Below are 26762 nucleotides of genomic sequence, written 5' to 3'. Positions count from 1 at the left end.
ACTACAAATATTTGTTCATATCCATATTTACATTTTCTATCGTAATGTGTACCAAATATTATTTCATATATTTAATTACTTTCTTTCAAAATCTTATTTTACATAACACATGGCGTGTAACATTTTAACTCAACAGGCCAGAATGCACGTGAGTGCGAAAGAGGTTAGATATTAGTAGGTACCAGGCTGTTTTGCGATGCTGAATAAAAGTCACAAACCTTTACTTTCCTCCTTATAAGATATTGTGTTTTCTTATGTGTTTGCAAAAAGTGTGGTATTTATTTATTTCTGTATTTATTTAATTGGATATACATTCTACTTTTGTTCAGCATCGAAGCAGTCTGTCCAAGTGATAGTTTTGTTCAGTGTCAAAAAGGTGAAGACTATGATTTTCACTATGAGATCGGAATTTGCTAGTTCAGATGCGTCCTGATTTTCATGCAACAAACATGTTTGGGATTGTCAAACATGAACAATAATACAGGCAGGCGTTCCAAAATCAGGATATACAGAAGACTATAGACATACAGTACACTATGAATGTATAGAAGACTACGGTATAGACTCAAAGGAACAGGTTTCATACGAATCTAAGTTGCATGTTGCATTAGGTATGGATAGGTATGGATATACCCCACCTGTATTTTTATGTTGCCTGAATATCAATTTCACCATCACGTACAAGCAAATTCTCAACATTGTTGCCCTGAGTGGTTATATAACCCTGTGCTATATATAAGGGTTTTATCCTGTGTTGAGATATATGTTGGATCGAACCCTGTGCTGACATAAATAGGGTCTGACACTGTGCTGAGATGTATGTGGGGTCTAATTCAGTGCTGAGGTATATAAGGGATCTAACCCTGTGCTCAAACTGCATAGTGTTAATATAATGATGGATGATGTGCAGTAGAATACAAAATGAGTCCCTGGTGCATTTATTTCCTAAACTATAAGAGTTATGAGTATACGAATCACATATCTATGTACCCATGACTATCCATGTATGTACGAACAACAATACCTGCTACACAATGGCGGGGACGACACGATGCTTGGCATGAAAGTGTGGTATTTCAAACAGTCTACATACGGGGGCTTTAGTAAAGGTATATGAATGCTAACAAAACGAACCAACAACCACTACTTCAACAGTAAAAGCTATATTCTTCTAACGCAGAGATGTAATAAGAAGCATTAGTTGTTTAACTATAACCATGTGGAAGCACTGTACCATTGCATTGGTCCCATCAAGAGGATTTAACAGATTAATATCCTACGGAGAGAAATTGGTCATCAGCATACTACAAATGGCATTTAATGAAATACAATATAATATATATTGTTAATGTTTTACCTCCAGGCATTCAAAGCTATATATGTGGACTTCTAAAAATATTTTATTTAATTAAATAAAATGAAAATAAAAATCATGATACAGATTTCTAAACTTCAAATTTTTTTTTATAGATGTATTTAACACAGCTTCATATGCCTGTAGCGTAATCGTTATCCCTCACACTGAACGCGCATTTGGGGGATAAAACAACATGTAAGTAGTATCACCAAAATTAAGACAATATTAGGAAATATGGGTTTGATGTAGAGTATTTCCTTGGGTACCTGCATTGCCATGACAAGGTTTTTATTGGAGCATTGTCCAAGTCGGGCAACAAACCGTTTGGTAAACTTGTGGATATCCTAGAAAAGACATAATGTCAAATGTCTGTTTGAAACTGTATCGTCTGTATTTCTCACCTTTCGACATCATTGTACACAATTTGTGTTTTAGTTCACATGTCATTGTCATGAATGCATGGACAATATACACATGTAGCATATTAGGTACATACATAATGTGTATAATAAAGTATAATGTGCTGAACATTACTGACTTACCATGTGCTCATACAAATTGGTTGTTAATAATGTATATCCTTTAATACACACCACAACACATTTATAAAGTAAAACGGTGTATAATCAATGTGCATGCGTATTCATTTAATCCTTTTTACTTCAAAGTATGTATTTATGTAAACGGATTAGAATAACATTTCAAGATTGTTATTAGTCCAATTGTTCTGATTTACTATACTTGTATATGAATAAAAATAAATATGACTAATCCAAAAATATCATGGTTTGCTAGTTATTTGGAATTTATGCGATCCATGACATGGAAATGAACACATATGACAGTTAGTACAGGCATGAAAATATTTCCCCTAAAGTACGATCATAACAGTCTCTCACGTCAACAATCTCGATACATGTATAGAGTGTACACTGTAAATATGTGTGAACACATGCTAGACACGTTTAAGTCCTTAAAGGAACAACGATATTGCATATTTTTTCTTCAATCGTTTTGAATGGAAAGTGATTAAATGGTATAAGGTCTCACATACTCACCCAAAATAAAACATGATTTTAAACACGTTCATAAAATACGGGGGATATATCTTAAAGTTACATGTGTGTAGTTACTCTTCGCGAGTAATAAACAAGAAGTACAGAATCTTACAGTGTAAACTCACTTCCAGGGGAGTCTCCATTGATACCCTAACATGACATTATTAACTTTGATGCTTGAGACAATACTAGCATAGGATTCGGGTTGATGCTTACATTCTCAAATGTGTCTTCCAGTAGAAAGACACTGCACCTCTCACACTTAAGAAGGTCCTGAGCTTCCACCATGATCTTCTTCACAAGCTTTTGCAAGTTAGTTTGCTCTTCGAATATCCCTCGAGCCAGATGCAGAAGCAACTAAAACAGGCATAGGTCATAGCAGTGGTACGTGTGTTTGTTGTTATTTAGCTCTGATTAAGCTTTCGTACCATGTCATCAATAGTATTGTATCGATGATTATAAATCTTCCAATATCAATCGAAATGGCTATGTGCGAAATAGAATATTTGTCTTGGCACAACTCAAACATACGACTATGTCATTAATTTTATAATTTAGGTATGCGATTCTCTTTGGCGTTGGTTTATTGACATTTTCAGCAATATCAGGGTATGGGGGCTTCACTGATAACAGGAGTTAACATACAACGTCGCGTCGACATTACTCCAGCCATGAAGCGAAGAGAAGAAATGAATATTTACACGCTTTTCATAAATACAAAGTTATATTTCAAAGCAACTTTGTCAAACATATTTTAGAATACCATAAAACAAACACGGACATTAAATCAGTACCTAAATGTTTCGCAATGGCATCAGTATCCAAATAAAAGTAAGCCTTTATTAAGTAAATTACAATAATACACGGAAGTCAAAACAAATGTGATCGCGGGAGTGAGTGGGTTACAAAATGTAGGGGGAATGCCGAGCGTGACGCACTCCAGTGTGTGGACATTTCCTCATCTGAAGAACCCCATGAGCACGAATATCGTGTTGTCATAGAATTAAAAGGCTTGGAATAAAATGGATAAGATTCACTTGCGTACAGTTTAACCACTTCTCTTCACGTGCCTTGTGGTCTCTAATAATTATTTTTATAAATGATGCTATTCATAACAATCAGTCTATAAAATAATTTAATTTCAGTGAGCATAGTAAAAGGAATATATTTCTAACAACCTTGGGTAATCAATTGTGAAAAAGGCTACTGGCAAGGGCTCGATGTCAAGGGAAATACTTCAGTTAGTATTCTTTTACCAAGCCAACTGTCATTAATCATTCAGTCAAATAGTTTAGACTTGGCACGATGAACTTGAAGGTTTCTGTGTTAAAAGTATACATGATATATTTGTCAATGTTAATATGTCGATGGACTATATTTCATTTAACAACGTAAATATCCAAATTCGAGTTGGTATTCCTCAAGAATTTTCCAACGTAATAGCCTACTTTTCTACCTGATTCACATGAAGTACTTAATCAGCGGGATCACACATGACAATGGCTTCCTTTAACTCTACCTGGGTATCCACGCCTCTGTCAAATTCCTCCCCAGGTTCAACCTGCATCTTCTTTTTGCGAGTCTTGTGTGCCATCCTTACTTTAGTATACAGTCTCCAAAAACACGCTGCCATTGCGGACAGTGGCTGTTTTCCAAATACACCATAAACTGGCCGTTGCCATAAACGCAGTTCAACACATGAACTTACGTATTATATTTAACCGTACAAGGCATAGAGAAAGAAGGACAAAACGCGACCCTATCTTTAGTCATAACCACACACGCGTCAAAGGGATCGTCGGCTACCCAAAGAATGTTCCGTATGGATATGTTAGAATGTGGCCCAGAGTAACGAAAGGAAATATGTGACTGTAGTGCGAGTATATAGTCTGCAAAAGGGCAGAATTCGAGACCTATGCTGAAATACACTTACCTGGTTCCTTTGAAATTCGGTGACGGACATTTCAAAGAGTTGCGCATTTGTGATTCCAATTCCACAGAATGTCAGGTACTTTCTAAACAACTGGAAATATAAGGAGGGAGAGGTGTACCCCATTATGACGACAGGTTAAACGTATTCTATGTGGGTAGATTTTGATAGCAATGCTTTTCAGGAGTGTTTAATGGCGAAATCAAACTGCACCTAATGATTTTGGCATTATATTTTGATAAAGTGGATTAGGAACGGGACACATATAAAAGTAGGAATGGCGGTTCAAAAGCGATGGAACGTGTGGAATCATGGTTCTTGTGTGATCACCCCATACCTTATGAATCATAAACATATATATCACGATGATAACGATTTATACCTTATGAATCATAAATATATATATCACGATGATAACGATTTGTTTCTTTTCAAACCGAGTTGAATATACCGGTAAATAAACAACACGAGCGGAAGTTTATATTAGTTTGCATCAGGAAATATTTGAACTAACACTTTAATGAAATTTGTACAAGATGGAAAACAACGTGCATGGAAAAGCGTTCAAATCTAAGATCATCATTTATTGATATATATACTAGGTGTATATTAAACGTGCTGTGGGTATACATATACCAGCAGACAATAAGGTTGTTACAAAGTTTCTTGAGTGCATTTTCATTTCAGTTGTGGTTTTTATTGACAGATATATGAAGTATATATGTTCCCGACAATATCGATGTCTAGAGAACAGGTGTAGGTCTGTCCGTGTAAGTTTTGTAAGTTTTGTTTTGTTATCAAATATAAACACGGCGTATCATGTGTCATTTAAATGTCTTCCCAAAACCTAAATCCTGTTTCCTGGCACGCTTAACGATACATTTATGATCCTGTTCTTTTAACCATAATAGCTAAATATATCCACAAACATTTTTTGGTAACTTTGAAAACGATAACCAATATCAATGTCGGCTTTTATTGTGTCTAACAGCGCGCATGATTTTGATAAACCCCCATTTCACAAACAGCATCATTGTAAATTAACACTAACGTTGACGTAGGATTACAAATATCTCACTTTTTCAAATTCCATTGGCGAGAAGAGATGTATGTTTATGTGCGTTCATTTCCAACATAATGTTTCCGACATTCGACACTAATAGTGCAAGCATACCATTGAATATAACAGGAGAATAATTAATTGTCCGAAAATTATTTGTCAGCACTGCATGCAAGAAAGCGCATCAGGTTTATGTGACTTTGTCAATACCAACTTCAGAATAGCTTACAACACGCCAGCACTTATGTGGATTAAAAGGTTTTCATACGCAACCCACCTCCTCATCCTGACCGGTAAACTCGTGGTTCCCATCAATCTTGTTGATTATCTGCGCCACACCGATTACCTCCCCTTCATAGTTGATGATCGGCAAACAGAGGATACTGTGGGTTGTATAGCCAGTGCGTTTGTCAACTTCTTGGTTGAATCTTGGATCCTGTAACAAAAATGCATGTCCTTATTACATTTTTTGTCGAACACAAAACCCGAAACCTGTTTGCCCGAAACCTGTATATCTGCTGAGATCGTACATAGATAATCAATTGTTCGCAGGCCAGGAAGCATTCATATCTGATTATGGTACCCATGCATGCCTTATGTTGTACGTATAACTGGTTAACTAGGTCGCAGGGTGGAGAGCGATCTTAGATCTACTCTTGTATCTCAAAAAATTTAACATGGAACGCTATAACGCTAATTTCGCGTTGAGGAACCAACTCCAGTGCATAAACTGTAAGTATATTATGCATATAAATTACTTAATTATTACAAATAGTGTTCCCTAGTTCCACGAACTAAACACATAAAAATCTATTTTCAAAGCAGATTGTGTACTTTACAAAGTTTCCAGTCCTTAATGTGATCTACTTTATCTTTCAGAGGACACGGTTGGTCAAGTCGTCTAAGCTTAAGGCGTCTAAGGCGTCCCTTGGGCACACCAGAAACCTACACCAGAAACCTATGATTGTGGGTTCGAATCCCGGTTCGCCCCTATTATGTGATAAGACCTGCATCACTTCGGGCTTTCGGGCTGTCATGCCGTGATATAACTGGAATATTGTTCAAAGCGTCGTTAATCCCAACTCACTCACCCACTCACTTACTCACTCATCTTTCAGGTGTGTACCTGTTGCTTAATACGTAACATCACGGATTCCTTAATCAATACAGAAACATTATAGAATACATGTCGGTAGGGTAGCCTAGGGTGCTATCGTCGTGCAATGCCCCTATTCCTGAGTCAGCTTCCGTATTAATAGCTGAAATAATGCTAAAAAGAGACATTAAATCAAACTCACGTTTTCAGTCTTAACATATGTCTAAAATGAAATAAATAAAAGAACTTAAAAATATTTATGAAGTTAAGAAAACAAATATATGAAATATCGAAACAGTTGTATTGATATATATAAAAAGTATAGAATGTATAGAGTACATACTCGAATATATGAACAGAACAGTACTATGATTAGGTTTTGTATCATGTTTTCTCTGTAACGCAAAATGTGCATTCTTACGCTTTTTACAGACCATTGACGACTGTATTAAGTATCATTTCTTACTCCGATGTATATGGAAACACAAGTACGCCTGCAGTCGTATGTAAGTCAGTAACTGCGTAGCCACACAGTGAACTCTCGTTAACTCAGCGAACTCGTGCCAGTGAAAAAGCATCGAATTACACGCTTTTCGAGACAGGTGGAGTGTCTATATTATACTATTAATTTTCAGCATCTTAAACTATATATCGAGTTAATGACGTCTCAGTTAACTACAGGTGCTCATTGTTTCCTGGCAAATGTTGTATGCTGTACTTGTTATAAAATATGTCCTGACACCAAAGGCGGAATATAGATTAGAAAGGAACATTCAGGGACAATGGGCGCCTAAATTCTTCTGAATTATCTTGAACTATAGACAGACGTTCACAATCCTGAGTCTCATACATGTTTACTCAATGAATGGGGTAGACTATACTCATGAAATGTCATTTCAGAGAATATGTACACAAACATTATCACTACTTCAGAGAATATGCATATTAATATGATCGCTATTTCAGGTAATATGAATACAAATATTATCACTATCTCAGGGAATATAAACACAAACATTATCACTACTTCAGAGAATATGCATATTAATATGATCACTATTTCAGGTAATATGAATACAAATATTATCACTATCTCAGGGAATATAAACACAAACATTATCACTACTTCAGAGAATATGCATATTAATATGATCACTATTTCAGGTAATATGAATACAAATATTATCACTATCTCAGGGAATATAAACACAAACATTATCACTACTTCAGAGAATATGCATATTAATATGATCACTATTTCAGGTAATATGAATACAAATATTATCACTATCTCAGGGAATATAAACACAAACATTATCACTATTTCAGGGAATATGTATACAAATATTCTCACTATTTCAGGGAATATGCATATAAATATCATCACAATTTCAGGGAATATGCATATAAATATCATCACTATTTCAGGAAATATGTGTACAGATATCATCACTATTTCAGGATGAATATGTATACAAATATCATCATTATTTCAGGGAATATTGTATAATCTCTGCCATACTATCCGATATAATTTCCCCTGCTATTTTGCATGTATCGGCAGATCATCGAGACCAATTTTCTGGCGTTATATACAAATACACCTTATGTTATGGTCTTCAGATCACCATGTCGGGCTACCCTCCCACTTCAAGCTGACACAATATAACTGAATAACGACATGTACAAGGCAGACCTAACCTTCCCACTTATTTATGTCAATATGTGTGATGTTTTAGAATATACTTCTGATCTGTTCCAGTATGTCTACCATACAATTTCTAAATTAGGGATAAAGGTGTCTGCAAAGTGGGGTGATTACGAGAACATATGAAACGATATTCTTGTATTTGTATCTAACAATGTACTTACTATTCGGTTTATGGTTTTCTTGTGAGATTTAATACTTACACCAGAGATAGATTAGGTTTTGTTTGTCGTTTAACGCCGCACTCAGCGATATTCCAGCTATATGACGGCGGTCTATGAATAATCGAGTCTGGACCAGACAGTCCAGTGATTGACATCATGAGCATCGATCCAGGCAATTGGGATACGATGACATGCATCAACCAAATCACCTAGTCTGACCTGAACACACGATCCCGTTAGTCGACTTACGACAAGCATAGTCGCCATTTACGGCAGGCATGGATTGCTGAAGACCTATTCTACCCCGGATCTTCACGGATGGGTCTGACCGATTAGGCACCGGTATTAATAGTTTCCATAGACACGTACGCTAAATAGGTCAAAATATAGCAGGGTCCGAATGTGACCCCTAACTTCTCGCGAACACCTGGTGTCATCACTATTCGATAGTGATTCATAGACACATGTTTATGATATAGTCGGAATCTTGCAATATGGCTTGCTTAGTATTATGGCAATGTACTGTGTTGATTCTATTGACAGTGTTTGTTGGGGGTGATTTAAAATAACAGGGAAACAATAATATTTACTTTATTATTGTATTACGTCATGATCAGAGCATGAGCTTTGTTGTTGAACGCTGCACTGACCAGCAGTGGTTTACAAATGACGGCTGTCTACACATAATCGAATCTTGACGAGACAATCCAGTGATTAATCTTGTGAACAACAATCCCAGCCGTCAGGGTCAGTTGACACGGCTTATCAACCAATGTCACCGAGTCTGACCACCTGATCCATTTAGTCGCCTCTTACGACAAGGTTTGAGCATAGGCAATGAAGATACATGTGTATGTTGGTTTGAAAAGACCTCGCCAATCTTCAAGGCCTTTTTCACACTCGTTAACGTAGCTCCCCTGCTGTGAATCCTCACTCCTATTTCTCTAGTTCTGACAGCCCAACAATTGAACATGGACATGGATCATGGACACTTGAGTCGTTGTTCATAACACACATGTATGTCCTTTCTGTGAGTATTAAAGCTCATGTATAGTTAGTGGACATGAATAACATATCGCCTTTGTTCCTGGTACGCGAACCACTCTGTGATGAAACTCTTTACCCCTCGCCCTAGCTCACCTCTGTCCAAGGGCTTTTTTGGCAGTGAGTGGTTGTTGTCGTCGGCAAATGTCCGATTTCGAGACAGGTCATGTAAATAAAAGCAACAAAACCCTTTCAATATTCCTAAGAAATATCTGCCAAAAGCAGAGATGATTGTACGATTCCAATTGATCGTGTGTTTATGTACCACTATCAAATTGCAACGATACCAGTTGTTCGCTAAAGGTTGAGCGCACAATGTCTGAGCAAGAGTCGCATGACGCTTTTTAAAATCTTGGTAGAAACAGCATGCTTGATTGTACTTCAAAGTTGTGGAATATATTTTAACACCAAATGCTAGAGCTGCAGGAATACTGCTCGACGTAAAGGGAAAGCTGACTATTGGACAGTTGAAGTCATCCCTCTTGTCTTGTGGAGAGTGTTTTGTTACTCTGACTCTAAGTGCACAGATAAAAAAAACAGTTGAGGCGGTCTCACTGCTCTCATTTATATCTAGTGCAGATGGGTATATCAGTGGAAGGGAATTGGCTATTGGGTGGTTATTGAACGATATAGAGCTTGGATATACACGAAGCTTCAGATAAACATCTGAAGACCAAATTACCTTGTTTTGGCTTTGCCAATCCGAGCAGAAAAGTTAAACTTGGCTAAATGACCTTGTTTTGACTTTGCACATGCATAACGAAACAGATCAGCAAGAAGGGGAGCACAATTGGTGCCAATGAGGATGCCCACGTCTTGCTTAAATATCGTAACCCCAAAACTTTGCATAGATGTTATCAATGAGGGCGTCCAACATTCCACATATTGTTTTCTCACTAATCGTACTTTCGACTCTGCTTTATGCAGAGATTTCTGTTGAACATGGACAGAGCTTCGTCGCTTTATGTATAATACTTTATAATACTTCAGATGGCATTTGTTTTCATTTTTTGGCAAATTGCCGTGAAACTCTGAAAATAGATATGTAACTATATCTATGGTCACCACGTCTTGTAACAAAAGCCCCATGGATCAAGGAATGAAGCTTGTCCTTTAGTTTGTGAGGTGGGATAATGGTGAATAAAATTGAAAAATCTTATAATAGTAAAGTCCTATACATCTTTCAATAACAAACGTTTAAATAATCTCTTAAGAACCGGTTTCTCCATAACACATTTGGACAATTGTGAACAAAATATTCAGTACCATAGTTTCTGCCATGTCGAGTTCCCGGGATCGCCAAGTGTGACTTCAAGATTACTAAAATTTCGAGAGAAAAGATGTTTTTTGTTGCTTTTGCAATTAAACCCTGCAATATTGCAGTCATGAAACGGTGGACAGTAAATGCCGAGTCTGGGCTGCACAATCCAGTGATCGATATTGTGGGCATTGATCCACGCCATTGGGATACAAGGGCATGCAATCAACCAAGTGACCGATTGACCGAGTTTGATACCCGATAAAAATATTCTTCACCCTGCATCTTAGTTATCATAGAATGTGTATGTTTCTCGGCAGGATAAAGTCAAAAGATAAATACAGTATCACTCGGGGACAGTTACGGATAAATAGTCATAAATGAAAGGTAAGGTACATGTAGCTACCCGTTTCGGTGTTTACAAACAAACATGGCGTCGCCCTTGTCTATCGGCGATCGAGTCAGAATTGACGATCGTGACGTGGACAAATTACAAGAATAATTATTATAATTATCTGAGATAATAGTCTAAGATACCGAAACTCAGTGTCTAAAGGGGCATAGGTGAGGCTTTTACAAGTGTAGGCAGACATATAAATTGCTAAGCAACTTCGCGAGGACACAAGCACGATCAATTTCTATATACGTAATTGCAGTGTTTCCATTGGAAGTTGGATTTCGGCGAAAGTGTACCATGTTTCATTTTGTTGCTGTTTGGGACATTTGACTGGATTGTCACGATAGGCCACCACTTGCAAAGTTGAAAAATTATGTTTAAGCATTTGTTGTTTTGCCTCTATGGCATTCACGCCATTGAAAAACAAATTTCAACTGGAACTTTGTTGATTGTTCTCAATGTCAGACTAACTTAATCACTGACATTGTCACGTAATATATTAATGCGTACATTCCAGAAAAGTTTCAATCATTTTGTACTGCTGTCAGAGATGAGAATACAAATTCGACGACAGAATCTAGATTAAGATGTTATCACATTTGTGTGTTTTGAGTTTCGCTAAACCAAGGCTCGCTAAATGGAATATTTATTCATAATACTGAATACTCAAAACATACATACATGCATTACCCACTGGAGCAAGTTGTCGGTGCAGTGGTTTTCAGTAATTCTCACTGAGCATTATAACTTTGTCTCTTGCTAATTGCCAAGTTCGCTACATTTGTTAAACTGTTGTCATTGTTTGCGAGATCCCCATAACAACTTGACGTCATATGAACGTCGCAAACAATTTTATGTGACGTTGATGTCTCTACTTGAGATCATGAAAATCAAACATTTCAACATCTTCTCAGGAAAATGACTATGGGTAATATGAAGAATAAGCTAATCACAACTCGGAATTATTGTAGATGATCTGTCCTTCGTGAATTAATCAAGGGTCGGAAGTTTAATTATAATTAAACACGTTATATCTAACGTCACAGCGTTACTGTAAGTTATAAACAAACACAATCTAATGGTATACTTTCAAATGATAAGTATACACCGTTGCTAACATAAAGCGTACAGATATACAGAACGGACAGCAATAGAAAAACTGTGTTTACGTCTATTGCTTTATCAACAGTGAACGGCACATACGTTCTATCGTAACGACTGAGTTCGTCCTTGGCCCGGTTGAATACATTCGGCTAAATGTGGGCGTGGCACTTGGGTTCAAACAAATCTAAGTCAATGAACAGCCAAGAGGAGTAATGCTTCGTATTGAATCTCAATCATCTAATGCGCCCCGAGAACATAGGCCTTGTATAGCAGCATACCTTGACATTTTATGTACCACTATACGTCATTGTGTAAGGAGAACCACATGAGATAATCATGCGGGTTTTGCCCCAGATATGTGGTCTCGCTAGTTTGACGAGTAGTACTTGAACATTGTATGGTTTATTGAAATAAATATGATAATCTCAAATGAATAGTAAAGAGTTTCTTGAATGAGTTTTCTGTGGAAACGGAATATGATACGCAACGCATATTAGTAGAAGCCCTTGAACATGAATGTATTTTGTTGAACTAGTGTTGTATAAAATACCTTGAACAAATTGAAACGCTTATGACGCATCTGTTAAAACATGCCTTTCACATGGGGGCGATTCGCTGTGCATAGTTGGGCACGCCAGAAACCTATGATTGTGGGTTTGAATCCCGGTTCGCCCCGATTATGTTTCTAGGTTTGTCAGCACCATACCCGTGCTCGTGGGTTTCACCGAAGTGGTGAACGTCTGAGACCTGCACCACCTGGGGCCTTCCTCCCACATGAAGCTGACACGCCGTGATATAACTGGAATATTTTTAAAAGTGGTGTTAAACCCAACTCACTCACTCACTACATTAGCGAGGAAAGACAAGGACTGGCCGGCTCGGAGTCAGTATATCGTTTCCATGTTACGCTGCGGCATGTTGTCTCAACCTTCGTAAGTCCGGACCTTCACAAACAATCACAGACACGTGCATGCACGCCTATATATGTAACTTAAATAATATTGAAAGCGACGTTCAACCCCATTTCATCACATTTCACCTCACCTTAATTGTAATATTGCAAATATACACCAAGGAATGACACAAATATGCTACATGCAAATGTATAGCGAATAGCTGTTACGGCTAATTTCACAAATAAATTCAAAACGTCCATGCCAGAGAATAATCAGTCTCGATTGCAAGTGTCTGCAGATTATACACATTATACAGATAAACAGATTATAACAATAGCTACATCTCATGACACGGAATATGCTTTTAGAAATCGAAACCTTCCCAGCTGTTCTTCCGAGAACATTTTCTACATTGTGCCCCTTCATTTAAAATGCTGGTTCGAATTAGTCATGGACATATGATAGAGTAAAATTATGAATATGACGTCATTTACTCGTTTGAAGTAGATTTACAGTAGATGACAACTGTATCGTATGCACAATATCCACGTGCCAATAGGTGCAAGTTGTTTGATAGCATCATGGTTGAAACGTATAACGACCTGAGCGCCATTGTTCAGGTTGAGATTGCGTCGGTAACAGAATACATACATATAACATTATGAACCTGAAAGTACCGTTAGGCTTGTGTTAACAATAAACAACGTAGCCAGTTATCGCAATGGGGCGCTCTGACGTAAACGAAAAGGTCTGTGCCATTCAGCTTTGACGTACACGACTGCACCGTTCTGTGGCCGTACAAAAACCGATTCCATATTTAAAGCACATTTATCGTACACTTTCCATTATTACGTCCAATGATATGTTAATCTGGAAATGTGTTTTCCAGGAGAATTCACTGCGAACGACACTGTCCTGAGTTTAACATGCATTCATATCACGGTTGCTGGCTTATTACGCGAACACCTGGTGTCATCCCTGATTTTCAGTGATCCATTCATATAAATTTCAATCACTGGTTTACCTTTTACATGTACGCCCAATGGAGTGAGTGAGTATGGTTTTACGCCGCTTTTAGCAATATTCCAGCAATATCACGGGGGACTCCAGAAATGGGCTTCACACATTGTACCCAACGCTCAATGGAATATGTTTCATATGCATATTCATATGCATATTATCAGTAGTGATTGGTCTCTGGCGTTGACGTTTTGGAGTATATATACACAGTTTACCGGGTGAATATTGAAGAGAAAATGTTCTATTGTCCTTACGTTCAAGACACGCAATGACCTTCGCAGAGAAATATATAACAACAGGTCGTGCTTCTTGAAAGAGATTATTAACGGAGGATTAATAAGTATTTAGAAACGGCTTTATTGTATGCATAACAATCTGTTATGTGATCGGAGATTAATGGATACTAGTATAACTACACTCAGCTCCATTTCGGAATATGTGTTGCTTAGAATTATACTTAGTGTTAATAAACAAGAAAACATTTTCCTAGATGAAACCGTCTGTTGCAAAGTCCATAATACACTAATGCCAATATTTGCATTATTCCTATTCCATAAAACGTCAGCTCCCTTTTGGATTTGCTTGTTGTTATGTTCCCTAAGCTGTATAAATTACGTAATGGAGAAATCATATGAATCTGCGGGGCTCGCTGATTCTACTTCCGGAATCAACAAGTTCGAGTGATTTCTCTGGCTTATGATTCCTCCATAAACTTGCATCATGGCCTATAGTTGCGTCAGTTGTACTTGTTGAATGCATGTTCTGAATGACCAGTGACTTCCTGCTCAGAATCAACTGAAACAGCCTGACGATGTCATCATGGCTCAGTTGTTATGTGTTTAGGATTTCCTTTGATATTTTGCAATCGATCTCCTGTAAACTGTTACTGGGTAGATCTCGCATCCAGCAAAACGGAAAACATACCTACCAGGACATGGAACACGTGCATATCTGTGTGGCCATATCTCTAAACAGATATATCACACCCTTTGAACAATGAATCAATATTAAGACAAAACAAGTAATATTGCCAGACGTCAGACACTTCTCTGAATGACAATTGGATTCCTGGCTCAGAATCAACCGCAGCAACAATATCCTGACTTCATCACAATGGTCTAAATGTTTAAAACAACAAATAGTAAGACATGGAGTAGTACACCATGTATGGCTTCAAATATATATGAACTACACAGAATAATCGAAGTACCTGCACCCGGCTCAAGACCTTGAATCCGCCCGGACATATCACTCCATGAACTCTCTCACCACTGAATACGATGGTATCCACTGAATTCCATTGAATCACATCTGAATAACTCACAGCGCTCTGAACTGGACCATCAACTGATCAAAGGGTCTCCATATACGAACAGAATCTCCGTACGGTTACTCGTCATATGGCTGGTTCGACATGTTCATTGGCAATTGGTACCAGATTGTAGTCAGAATACTGTACTTCCAACATCGGCATTGAATCAATGTATCAACCAGAAAAGGTCGTATTACGATAGAAGACACCAAGTGTGAAACCTACAGTATTATCTCCTCGGTTGCATGGATATGTACAACCATGTCGATTCATCAAACAAAGCACTCAAGCCAACCCATATCACAATTCGAATAATTTTCCACAAGTTCTTGAAATTTGTTGACAATCGTTGTCCCCTCCCTGTCGGCCGACCACCCGAGCAAACAGTGACGTCAGAGTTAAAACACGGCTCTGGCATACGAGAGAGGTACAAGGGTTTTTACTTACAAAACAAGCACTTCAAACCATTGTACGGCTAGCTGACCTAGAGAAAGTGGTATCGAGTACTAAAAGATTTGGATTGTTAAGCTTAAGGTGATTGCTGAGAGAATAGGCATGCATTGTATGGAGTAGAATAAAGCTGTGTTGAACGGGCGTCCTTTGTTGATCAGATTCAGGGATACACTCGTCTCATTTACACCAATACTGCTAGCGGTCGCACCAGGGTTGCGTTCGGGTGAGAATGCGCGACCTCTGAATGCTAGCAGACGCTTGTTTACTACTCTAAACAGTGTTTGTTTGTTTCTTTATTTGTTTCTTTGTTGTTTAACGCCGTACTCAGCAATATTCCAGTTATATTAGGGCGGTCTGTGATTAATCAAGCCTGGGCAAGACAATCCAGTGACTGACATCACGAGCATCATCATCATCAACGCAATAGGGATACGATAACTAGCATCAACAAAGTCGACACCTGATCCCATTAGTCGCCTCTTAAGACAAGCATGGGTTGCTGAAGATCAATTCCAACCCGGATCTTCACGGGTTTAGTGTATACAGACACATTAGTGTGTCTCCGTGTGTATCTGTACAATGATGTGTAAAACTCATTATGAAATGTTAATAAATAATTACTGACACAATGGAACCATACTAGGTTTTCCACATTCGTTAGTACATGTACTTTGAATAAGTAATTTCATCATTAGGCTTGAATTTACATAAAAATATCAAAAAGAATATGTGTCACATATCATTTCCAATGCAATAATTATCAGGCGCCATTGCCGTTTATTTTTTGTTTGGGGATGTAGTATTCAATTTGGTATTTAAATTTCATAACACTCTACTCATTGATTAGGATTTGCCTTGAAAAAAGCGACGAGCAATTATGTCCTTAAAGCAGCTGCTCAGTTCCCAAAATCGATTGATGATGGCTTAAAATATAAATCCTTCTACGTCTTTCCACCCGAAAACATATCAGCTGCTTTAATCCTGATTCACGATGTTCGTGGCGACTGGACGTTTTCGCCCAAACACTCTACAAACTGCTCCCGATCCTCGACAGAACGTATCGGTCATACGAATATCAATGTATGGCTTTTCATAAGTCACTTAACGCCTAGCTGAATGCGATTAAAGAGCGTTATTCAGGGCATTATGAGAGGGAAACAGTGTGGCGAGGGTGGCGACACGCTGCCCTGTTACAATAGACGATCTGAGAAGGTTGAGTGTTGACAAAATGTGATCAAGTGGAAGAGGTTAGGAACACTTAATTGCAAAATTGACACCAGACTTTGTGTACAGAGTTGGGTATGTTGTGGTCTGTTTGGATGAACGCATAGATAATGTACTTTCGTTGTTAACCAGAAAATTACAGTCAGTAAACGACGTGCATGCAATATATTTACAAACCTCAATCACTATAAATCTAACGTGGACGGATATTTCTCTGTAAAGATATAGTTTGAATACCGCTGGAAATGCATGGACACTCAAATAGCCTTACAACCAGCGGCATACAATCACCTCGTGCTTGAATACAGTGTCACCTCGTTATTCCAAACCCCGCGTATTAGGAACATCCGCTGTCCGGGCCAAAAAGGTGGGGTGAAGTGGGGTTTAACGTATATGCACCCGCGTGTGTTTGTGTGTGTGTGTGTGGTGTGTGTGTGTGTGTGTGTGTGTGTGTGTGTGTGTGTGTGTGTGTGTGTGTGTGTGTGTGTGTGTGTGTGTGTGTGTGTGTGTGTGTGTGTGTGTGTGTCTGCGTGTATGTGTCTGCGTGTGTGTGTGCATGTGTCTGTTTGTACTAGTTTGGACAAAGTGAGGATAAGATATATGGATCACTTGCTTGATAACAGTGTTAGATCCTACACCAAAACGTGGCTCCCATTTGTAATAAAGAACTTGTTCAACCATATATCTTATCCTTACTTAGTACACAAGCTAGCACACTGAGTTGGGCAGGGTGACAAGTACGAGGATCGAACCACTGACCTTTCGCTCTCCGGGCAGACGCTCTATCCACTCCGAACGAATAATGTGGAGGACGTCTACATATAGTTAAAGGGACTTTAAATGGCTGCGATATTGTCAATGGGACATTACACTTCACTCAAAGGAGCGAGTACTCCACAACAATGGTCATGTAATCTCTTAATAGGGATCCGGACCATTTCACAGAGGGCCGTAATCTTCAAACACAGTTTCAATGTATATACTTCATAACTCTCTTGAAATATCTATGTGTCCATATCAGCTGAATGGTAATTATTACCCGTTGAGCGAACATTGATGATGATATCTTGTTTAAAAGAAAACAAATATCCCTCATTTTACCACTAACATGTCAGCACAAGCCAATGTGTAATATTGCATGAATAACATCATTGGTGTAATTCTGTTTAAGAATTATTGCTTTATTGTATTTTAAAAGCGTTTAGTAATCTAAAAACTAACATTGGCCCCGTGGAGGAGGGTACTTCATCTTACAATGTCGACACTGCTCAGTACAATATACTAGGATACAAGTACATATACAACGCACAGATATCTGCTGATTACCCCACAACAAAATCCTGAAGAAGATTTAAGAATGTGTATCCGCAAATAGTCTTATTAACTCAAATACCATTACCAGCCCTTTGTGAAAATGGATATCGATTATTCATGAACTGTGGTACTGTTTCATGAACAGACACTTATAGATTTGCTTCTTTATTCACTGACATAACTCATTTCATAATGAGCTGGTATGAAACATACGGGTGATATTTGATGGTACAGGTAGTTGTTCTTGATTCGATATCATAGGGGAAAAGGTTCTAAACGTAGTTACAACGCATTGGCCTCCCGTACCCTCACATACGGCATAGTCATTCTAACATTGTTCCATTGATTGACGGTGAAAGAACTCATGTTACCTCGTACCATCCATATGACGATGGTCGTGAAGAGGAAGAATAGAGCTCTCTACACAGACGATACCATGAGGCATATGTGTCAGTAGCGGAATATAAAGGATTTTACGAGCTGAAAGCTTTGTACACCACGGAACTTTCAGGTCGTAAATTTCCGTGCCCCTCGCTACTGATACTGGAATGAATGTAACATAACAAGTTACAAAGATATGTGTTTACCGAAATACATCATGAAAAATAGAATAATACAAAACTAAATTTCATCAAAACTTACATTTACCACCATACTTCAGTGGATCGTCGTCCAATACCCCCGATGAACGTAAAATTGAAAACGAATATCGGAATATGATCGATTACGTTTACGATTGAATACGACTTCGAGAGAAAAAACACGTGAACTTGAGCCCGTTGGAAAATTATCATTACACGCGGTTTGAGACAAGCGAGGACCCTACAGTAGATCAAAATGCCTTTAAGGATATTTCAGGCACCACACAGAAACCTTACTCAAGTGATACATGGAAATAACAGAGCTGGAGTGTAACACTCTGTTCTGTATTTGCGTTCCGTTGTATATCATTGCTATTCTCTGCTGTAGCTATCTGTCTCGACCCTATATATACTGAACACGCGAATCCATAAATATCATCCTCTTGAAGATTGCTCTACCACATTGTGTAACCTTTAAGAACGATTCAATTTGGCTTTCTGTTATCTCAAGTACTACTCCGCTGGTTCACGATTACCGAGCTTCTGGTAGAACACCACGACCGTGTCTGTAGCAGAATGCTTTAAATGTCCTAAGATGACATATTACTTAGTTAAGCTTTCTTAATCGATGGCGAAAGCGTGTTTCGGTTAACTTCATTAGCAACATTTATTTTTGCAAGAAGCGAACTATTTCACAGCCTTTTTCCTCTGAGCGTAATCGCGTATGAAAGTTTCACTGATCCATTCTAATTCTGGTTAATCTGTACTTGTTTTGCTTCACTGGGTACATGATGTGCTTAGCTGCCCCAAGGCAATGACGCAAATACAAAACCGACCACGCTCTTCTAGCCTTTACTTTCTAGGAATCTAAAATTTTCATTGATTAATTTACAGTAAACATTGTCTTTATATATAATTTCTTGTTCGTTATCAGAAAGACATAGACGAGATAAAGCCTGCATTTTGCTTCTGGCATGGATGCATGTAAAAGTAGACACAATTTATGAATATCTTCTTTAATATTTACATTATAGCAGTTTCGGTACGGATCCTTTTACCGTTGTCAAGTACGAAACGTGGCTATAAAAGTATAATTATTAAAGAAGTTGTTATCCATAGATTGTGTCTATTTTGTCATCCGCCAACTTCTAAGAAATGGCTATTAAACATCATGCCAGTTTGAATTGAAATATTAACGTTTATGAATATCAAATACATATAAAACATGTTATATACCCCATGTGGCACATTCGATTTCATTCCAGTAGAGTTAAGATGTTTTCAATATATCCCGCATGCCATCTCAGTGCTTTATCTAGTTGATAACATTCCACACACCAACAAAAATATCAGAAATTCGTGTTGTATTATTTCCCCCAAGATTAATCTATAATATATCTTCTAAAAATACCGCATTTGTACACGAAACGTTATACATATATATTAAAATCTAAAAATAATGCATTGTTATTCTTTGTCATTAGAGTCAGAAAAGGTAGAGCTTTTCAACAGCCTTCTACCAGCTTCAACCAATAACACAAGGTTCTGAGAAACCTAAAAGTGTCCTTTCCCTTTTCAGCACAAACAACTTTAATAGAAACCTTCAGATGGTGGGCTTTCTTTGAGCACAACCGGATGAGTATCTTTTGACTCCGACCGGATGCTATCCGCCATCTGAGAACCTCATCACCCAAGGATGTTTTAAGTCCGTGGACTGCTGTCGTTTTTCATTTCCACAATGAGCCTTAGTGCAGTTCTGAAACCATTTGTATCAGATGTTGATCATCGGTTGTTGTTTTTACACATGCGCCTAGAGCACTGTGTTGTGTTTGTCCATTAGAAATCTAAATCAATGTCCTTACGTCGACCTTTTAGGATTTTGAAACAATTTAGATGCATCTAAAGTATTCTTGCTAAAAGCACCGCCTTGTGCAGCAATTTGGGGGAATTAATCAGCATTAAAATTACATTTTTCAGCATAACGGGATGCAAGGAGTTTGTTTCTCCGAAGTAATGACCTATTTTAATGTGTACCACGGGTTCCCGTGTTGTGTTTTGCAATTGACTTGTTTGTGACGGATGCCATCGGTGGGGTGGGATACGTTTACATTTCTCGAACACCTAGTATCATTACGATTTGATAGTGATTCATAAAAACATGGTTTAGTCGGAATCCTACAAGGAACTGGTTTTAGTGGAGACTTCTTATGATTAAGGAAATCGTTATATCGCTAATATTTCACATACTACGATATGGCAGCTGAACCTGTACCATGAGTACTATCAGTGTGTTCTTTCTCTGAGATGAAGAGTTAGAAACCAGACTCTTGTAACATAAAACTAAGGTGTAAACATCTATTGATACAGTATCAGTGAGTGAGTTTGGTTTAACGCTCCTTTTAACAGTACCCCTGTCATATCACAGCGTGTCGGCTTAATGTGGGAGGAAAGCCCCATGTGATGCAGGTCTCAGACGTTTACCACTTCGGTGAAACCAACGAGCACGGGTAATCGGAGCGAACCGGGATTCGAACCCACAATCATAGGTTTCTGGCGTGCCCAAGGGACTTCCTCGCTCTATCGCACAACGAAACGCGGCGCCTTAGACGACTTTGATACAGTGTCAAAAAGGTTAACTTTCAGATAGAGCAGGACACCCATACACCTATTGGGACAGTTTTGCAAGTCGCAAATACCTATATTCATAGGTCGATCCTTGACAGGAATAGGGGATTATGTTACATCAGCAGTATTCTATCAATAATACGGCGTGGGATCGCTATTATGTATCATGTAACCGCAGGGACCGCCTCTGTGGGCTAGTGGATAGATCGTCATCAGAATCAAGGTTATCCCTTCCCCAAAGAAAGCCTTTTTTTCTTTTGTGGGTCATAACAATGAGAAGATAACCCTGACTAACAATCCCTGCAGTTTACGTACCGTAATGGGATAATCTGTGGAAGAGATTATTTCAAAGAGCTGATTATCATACATGATGACCTGTCAATGTATCCATATAGAAGTTACTCATGCATAAATGCTTAAAATCGCGCCCGCCAATGTTCCAGCTATATGGCGGCAGTCTGTAAATAATCGAGTCGGGATCAGACAAGGGATCCCGTTAGCTGCCTTTTAGGTCAAGCTGAAGACCAATTCTAACTCGGATCTTCACGGCCCTTGGATAACAGAGGAAAATAATAGATTTAAATTTGACTGAGTAAGAAATAGTTGTTCTTTATATACATGTTATTGGCTATACCCATTACAAATTTACGAAAAGGGTTCATCAACAGTATCCTTATTAGAACGGAAATTGTTTTTAATGTTCAGTATTATATCAACCACCACGACATGACAAATTATGATATGTTGGACTTGCTGTTGGACTTGCTGCCTCTATTATACCACGAACCACAATACCACGAACATACGACGTTACTGATCGTACGTTCGAATCCCAAAATTTGCCACGATAAAAATCTTAGCTTGTCATCACAAGTTCCCGGGTATCACCAAAGTGGCAAACGTCACTGACCTTTGTTGGTTGTTTTTTCCCACTGACATTAATCTGGCATGCCGTTAATCTTTTCATGTGATCAGTTGACTTGCATTTTCAAGCAAGTTGGTAACAGGTGAAATCGGTAGGTCGGGATACGCCCACGGTATCGCGAAGACCTAATATCATCACTGTCTCATACTGATTCATAAGCACATGCTTCCGAGAGAAAATAGGAGTTGGGTAATCCACTCTTATGGTTTCGTATGATTCTGAAAAGGGTTTTGTCGCTTCTGTATTCACTTTTACGTCAAAATGAATCTGTTTTATGTATACATATACTATCAACACCACAGGACCTGCCAAAACATATCAGTCTAGATGAACTGTCGAATTCTCTGGCGTTGAGGTTTTATAAATACATGCAACTGAAGTGCTGATCACAGTGGCGTAAAACGTTGCTCACTCACGCACTCTCGCAAATATATCTGTATACAGTATTACGTGTTAGTAGTTATGTAGAGAATACGCTGAAGCATAAATCATGATCTCGCGTGATCATTGAGTGCACTTACCTCATATGCATTTCTTATGTTGACAGTGTCTTTGGACTGGGCTACGTGACCTGCTATCCCCTTCCCAAAAGGCACCTTGATTTCATTGTCCGCTGTGTGAATGGACTCCTCCAACGTAGATGTATTAGTAACATCAAACAGCTTAGACACCAGGTACCGATTGTCTTTGGATCCACGAACAAGAAACAGACTTCCTCTATCACTGTTGGTAAGAATGTTGACGTTTTGCAGGATTTTATGACATAGCACGTTGACGTCCAACTCACTGGAAATGTCTCGAATCAGTTCCATAAATATATCCTCCTCAGACATGTGCTGTAGGGAGTTCCGGTCTTTCTTGATAGAGGTCTTTCTCGCCCTTGACCCTTCAAGGTACTGTTTAAAGATGCTACCTGTGATTGAATTCTTGGCCACTTGGGTAAAATTTGGTAGGCTTGGTCGAACATTTTCATTGCTCTCCTCTGTGAGCTTGCCAGCCACTGCCTGAAGCTGTTCGGCTGTTCCATGTTCCGACAACCAGCGTGTGAGGAAATCTGGGTTGTTCTGGAGGTACGAGTTGACCACATCTTCGCCTAGATCACACATTGTGAAGGGTTAGCTCAGGCACCACACACAGTTAGAAGCGTTTGTTTATTGCCAGGTGATGTACAAACCTCGAGATCTAAATCTCTGTAAATGTGACGTCCACATTCCAAGGGAGCCCCGAGGTCCCGCAGGTCAAGACTCGGTTTCTGAAAGTAGAAATCAAAGTATCCCTTTAGGTGAGGGAACGCACAGGCAGCAAACATCATTACCAACAAATATTGAACGATGTGTGGACACAAGATTGGACGGATCACTATGACAACGTTAAGGCTTCGTTGATTCATTACTCCTTCACTTCAATGAATACTTACAACAGCTAAATAAAAACATACGGCAATAAAGTCATTATACACTCATGGTTACGTGGTACTAAAACAGTTATGCGTACGTGTAAGTGGTTATCGTATGTAAAGGGGGGGGGGGGGGGGGGGGGGCAAGTTGTGAAACAATCACACCACTTCACGAGGTGAACAATTGAAAAAAAGACATGTGATCTTCTTAGCACCCTGACTTCAAAGGGTCGTCAGACCGCCTCCGTGGTCTAGTGGTAGAGCGTCCGCCCGGAGAGCGGAAAGTCCGGGGTTCAATCCCCGACCGCGTCATACCAAAAGACGTTAAGAGATGGAACTTGTTGTTACCCTGTCTGGCGCTCGGCATTAAGGGGCTAAAACAAGGACTGGCCGGCTCGGGGTCAGTATACTGAGTCTGAGTTGGGTATTCATGTTAAACTGCGGCATGGTATCTTAATGAGCTAGCACTATAAATCGGCATCAGTCCGGGCTAGTACAAGCAGCCACACAAACACCACACACGTACATGCACGTCGCTATATAAGTGCAATAATCTTGGACGCGACTTTAAACCCCATTTCACCTCACCTCAAAGGGTCGTCACACAAACCCACATACGATGCATCAAACCGAATCACAACTACCCACTCATACACATACAAAGAAAGTAAATCTGTGATCACATTCTGTCAGTTGTAAATTACAGGGAGGACCATTTACACACTGCTGTGCACATACAACATATGTATATATAAAATCGGTTTGAAACCTACAAACGTACACTTGCCATATATATATATATATATATATATATATAGAGAGAGAGAGAGAGAGAGAGAGAGAGAGAGAGAGAGAGAGAGAGAGAGAGAGAGAGAGAGAGAGAGAGAGAGAGAGAGAGAGAGGTTATCACGCGAGTGTGTTTGGGGATGGTATATATCCTGCATGAGGAATAAACATTGTATTCAGCGAGCCTTGGCCTTCCGTCAGATGTGAGCTTTAGCTACGTACATATACTGCCTTCCGTCAGATGTGTGCTATAGCTACGTACATATACTGCCTTCCGTCAGATGTGTGCTATAGCTGCGTAATTATACTGCCTTCCGTCAGATGTGTGCTATAGCTATAAAGAGGACTTACATGAACACACAATGCCATTTAGAAAGTGGTCACATGTAACAAGTGTTATATATGGGATAACACTTTCTTTGCGATTAGATGCCTCTCTCTGGTAGTGTGGGTTCGAATCCCGGACGGAACTCAACCCCAAAACGTACGCGAATCTGTACTTTACTGAGAAATATGACATTTGTTACAGGGTTTTACATGTTTGTTGTTTATTCAAACGACTAGTGTTGTGTAGAGTCAAATGGACTGAACACTATGTTGGAGTTTCAGAATCTCAAAGCATTCAGTTCATTTCTGTGAAAACATTTGATTTTCCAACGCCATACAAATCTATCCAACAGGGCAAAAGTACAGAAAAACGTCATTCCTTGATCCGTGTGGCATCACTAACCACGATGTCCATAGATACAGTTACAACTCTATCTCCAATGTTTACTAAAGAAAGCAATATGCTGGACTTCCAGATACCAGGGTTGAATTGTGTGTGTATGTGACGGGTGACGGTGGGGCAGGTTACGCTCGCCTCTTCCGCGAACACCAGGTAACACCCCCTTACTGATTCATAAACACGTGTTTATGATATGTTAAGAGTCGTACAATGAACTATGCTATCAGTAGGTGGTTGGAGAAAAAGTTTTGCAGCTTTCATTAAATTCTGCCGAAAAGGGTGTAAATGTTAATATTTAAGTGAAAGATGTTTAATCTCGTAATAAATGTATGTCATGGGAGGACATTAAAAATATCAAAGATGAAATGGAATAGATGTACATTGCGCTCGATAAGAGACACCTTGGTAGGTGTATAGTTTAAATACATGACACCTTCTTATGATTAACAACTTCCTCCATTCGTTGTAACGACGTTTAAGAAAACAAATAAACTATTGAAATCCAAAGACAGAGACCGGCTATTAACACAGACCAAGGCATCTACCTACCCAGTGTACTTCACTGTGCTTTAATAATATTATCAACCACAAATGGGCATCTTGATTACCTTATTGTCAGTGTTACAATAACCAGCTTGTTATTGCATCCAGCCCAATCACTTCACCTTCAGTGTACTTAATTGGCGTGTCTCCCGTTACTCTTATTGGCTTCGTTATTATAGCGTTATCTTTGAACATTATTCCTTCTTTATGTAAACATATCATCATGCACGCTTAGAATGTATATTGACTCTATACGCTTACTCCGTATTCACCCGAGGAGTGGGCAAGAAGGAGCTCTGAAAATACGTCGTAAGATAGAAAGAAGTTGTTATCCATAAACAGTTGTTATCCATAACAAAATGACATGTATTCATGTTTTTACAACTTCTAAATGCCTATCAAAAATTCGTTTATATGTTCCACGTAAAAACACACTTGAACGTATATCAGTGTAACGAACATGTGTCCTCGCACACAGTTTAATACATGCTGCAAGCAAGCTGGAGCTCTGAATCAATCTGATAAACACTGTGTCTAAATCCAGTAGTTTTTGCACAAATGATGCTTTCATGTTTTCCTGAAATGGAAGTCTATCTGTGATTTCAAAGGCCAACCTAAGACTGTTGTGTTACAGGAAACATACCGAAAGTTATCTTATTACAGGTAATGGATCCAATAATGTGCCTTCACGACTACCGTCTAGTGATGAAAAATTAACGACACATATCTCACAATGGTCGTAAAAGGCTAAAGCCAGACTTCCGAGAACGAAAAAAACCGTGAT

The 26762-nt window shown here is 38.7% G+C and overlaps 1 protein-coding gene across 6 annotated transcripts in view; it reads right to left on the bottom strand.

The window, feature by feature from the left end:
- Window positions 1-26762, bottom strand: part of LOC139453258 (cGMP-specific 3',5'-cyclic phosphodiesterase-like) — a 151697-nt gene that overhangs the window by 26003 nt on the left and 98932 nt on the right. For 5 of the 6 annotated variants that reach the window (XM_071234887.1, XM_071234884.1, XM_071234882.1 and 2 more), the window contains 5 exons: window positions 23048-23778; window positions 5683-5841; window positions 4349-4438; window positions 2632-2772; window positions 1235-1276 (listed from right to left, as the gene is read on the bottom strand). In XM_071234887.1, the coding sequence (XP_071090988.1) occupies window positions 1235-1276; window positions 2632-2772; window positions 4349-4438; window positions 5683-5841; window positions 23048-23632 (1017 nt within the window). In that variant the 5' untranslated portion in view covers window positions 23633-23778. The remainder of the gene's footprint in view (window positions 1-1234; window positions 1277-2631; window positions 2773-4348; window positions 4439-5682; window positions 5842-23047; window positions 23779-26762) is intronic. The other variant, XM_071234886.1, reaches the window with a different exon arrangement.

The sequence above is a fragment of the Haliotis cracherodii genome, unplaced genomic scaffold (genome assembly GCF_022045235.1).
Source record: "Haliotis cracherodii isolate W230 unplaced genomic scaffold, xgHalCrac1.p SCAF_9, whole genome shotgun sequence".
NCBI lineage: Eukaryota > Metazoa > Mollusca > Gastropoda > Lepetellida > Haliotidae > Haliotis > Haliotis cracherodii.
The sequence above is the reverse complement of the archived record's forward strand: the minus strand, read 5'-3'. Positions and strand labels throughout refer to the sequence as shown.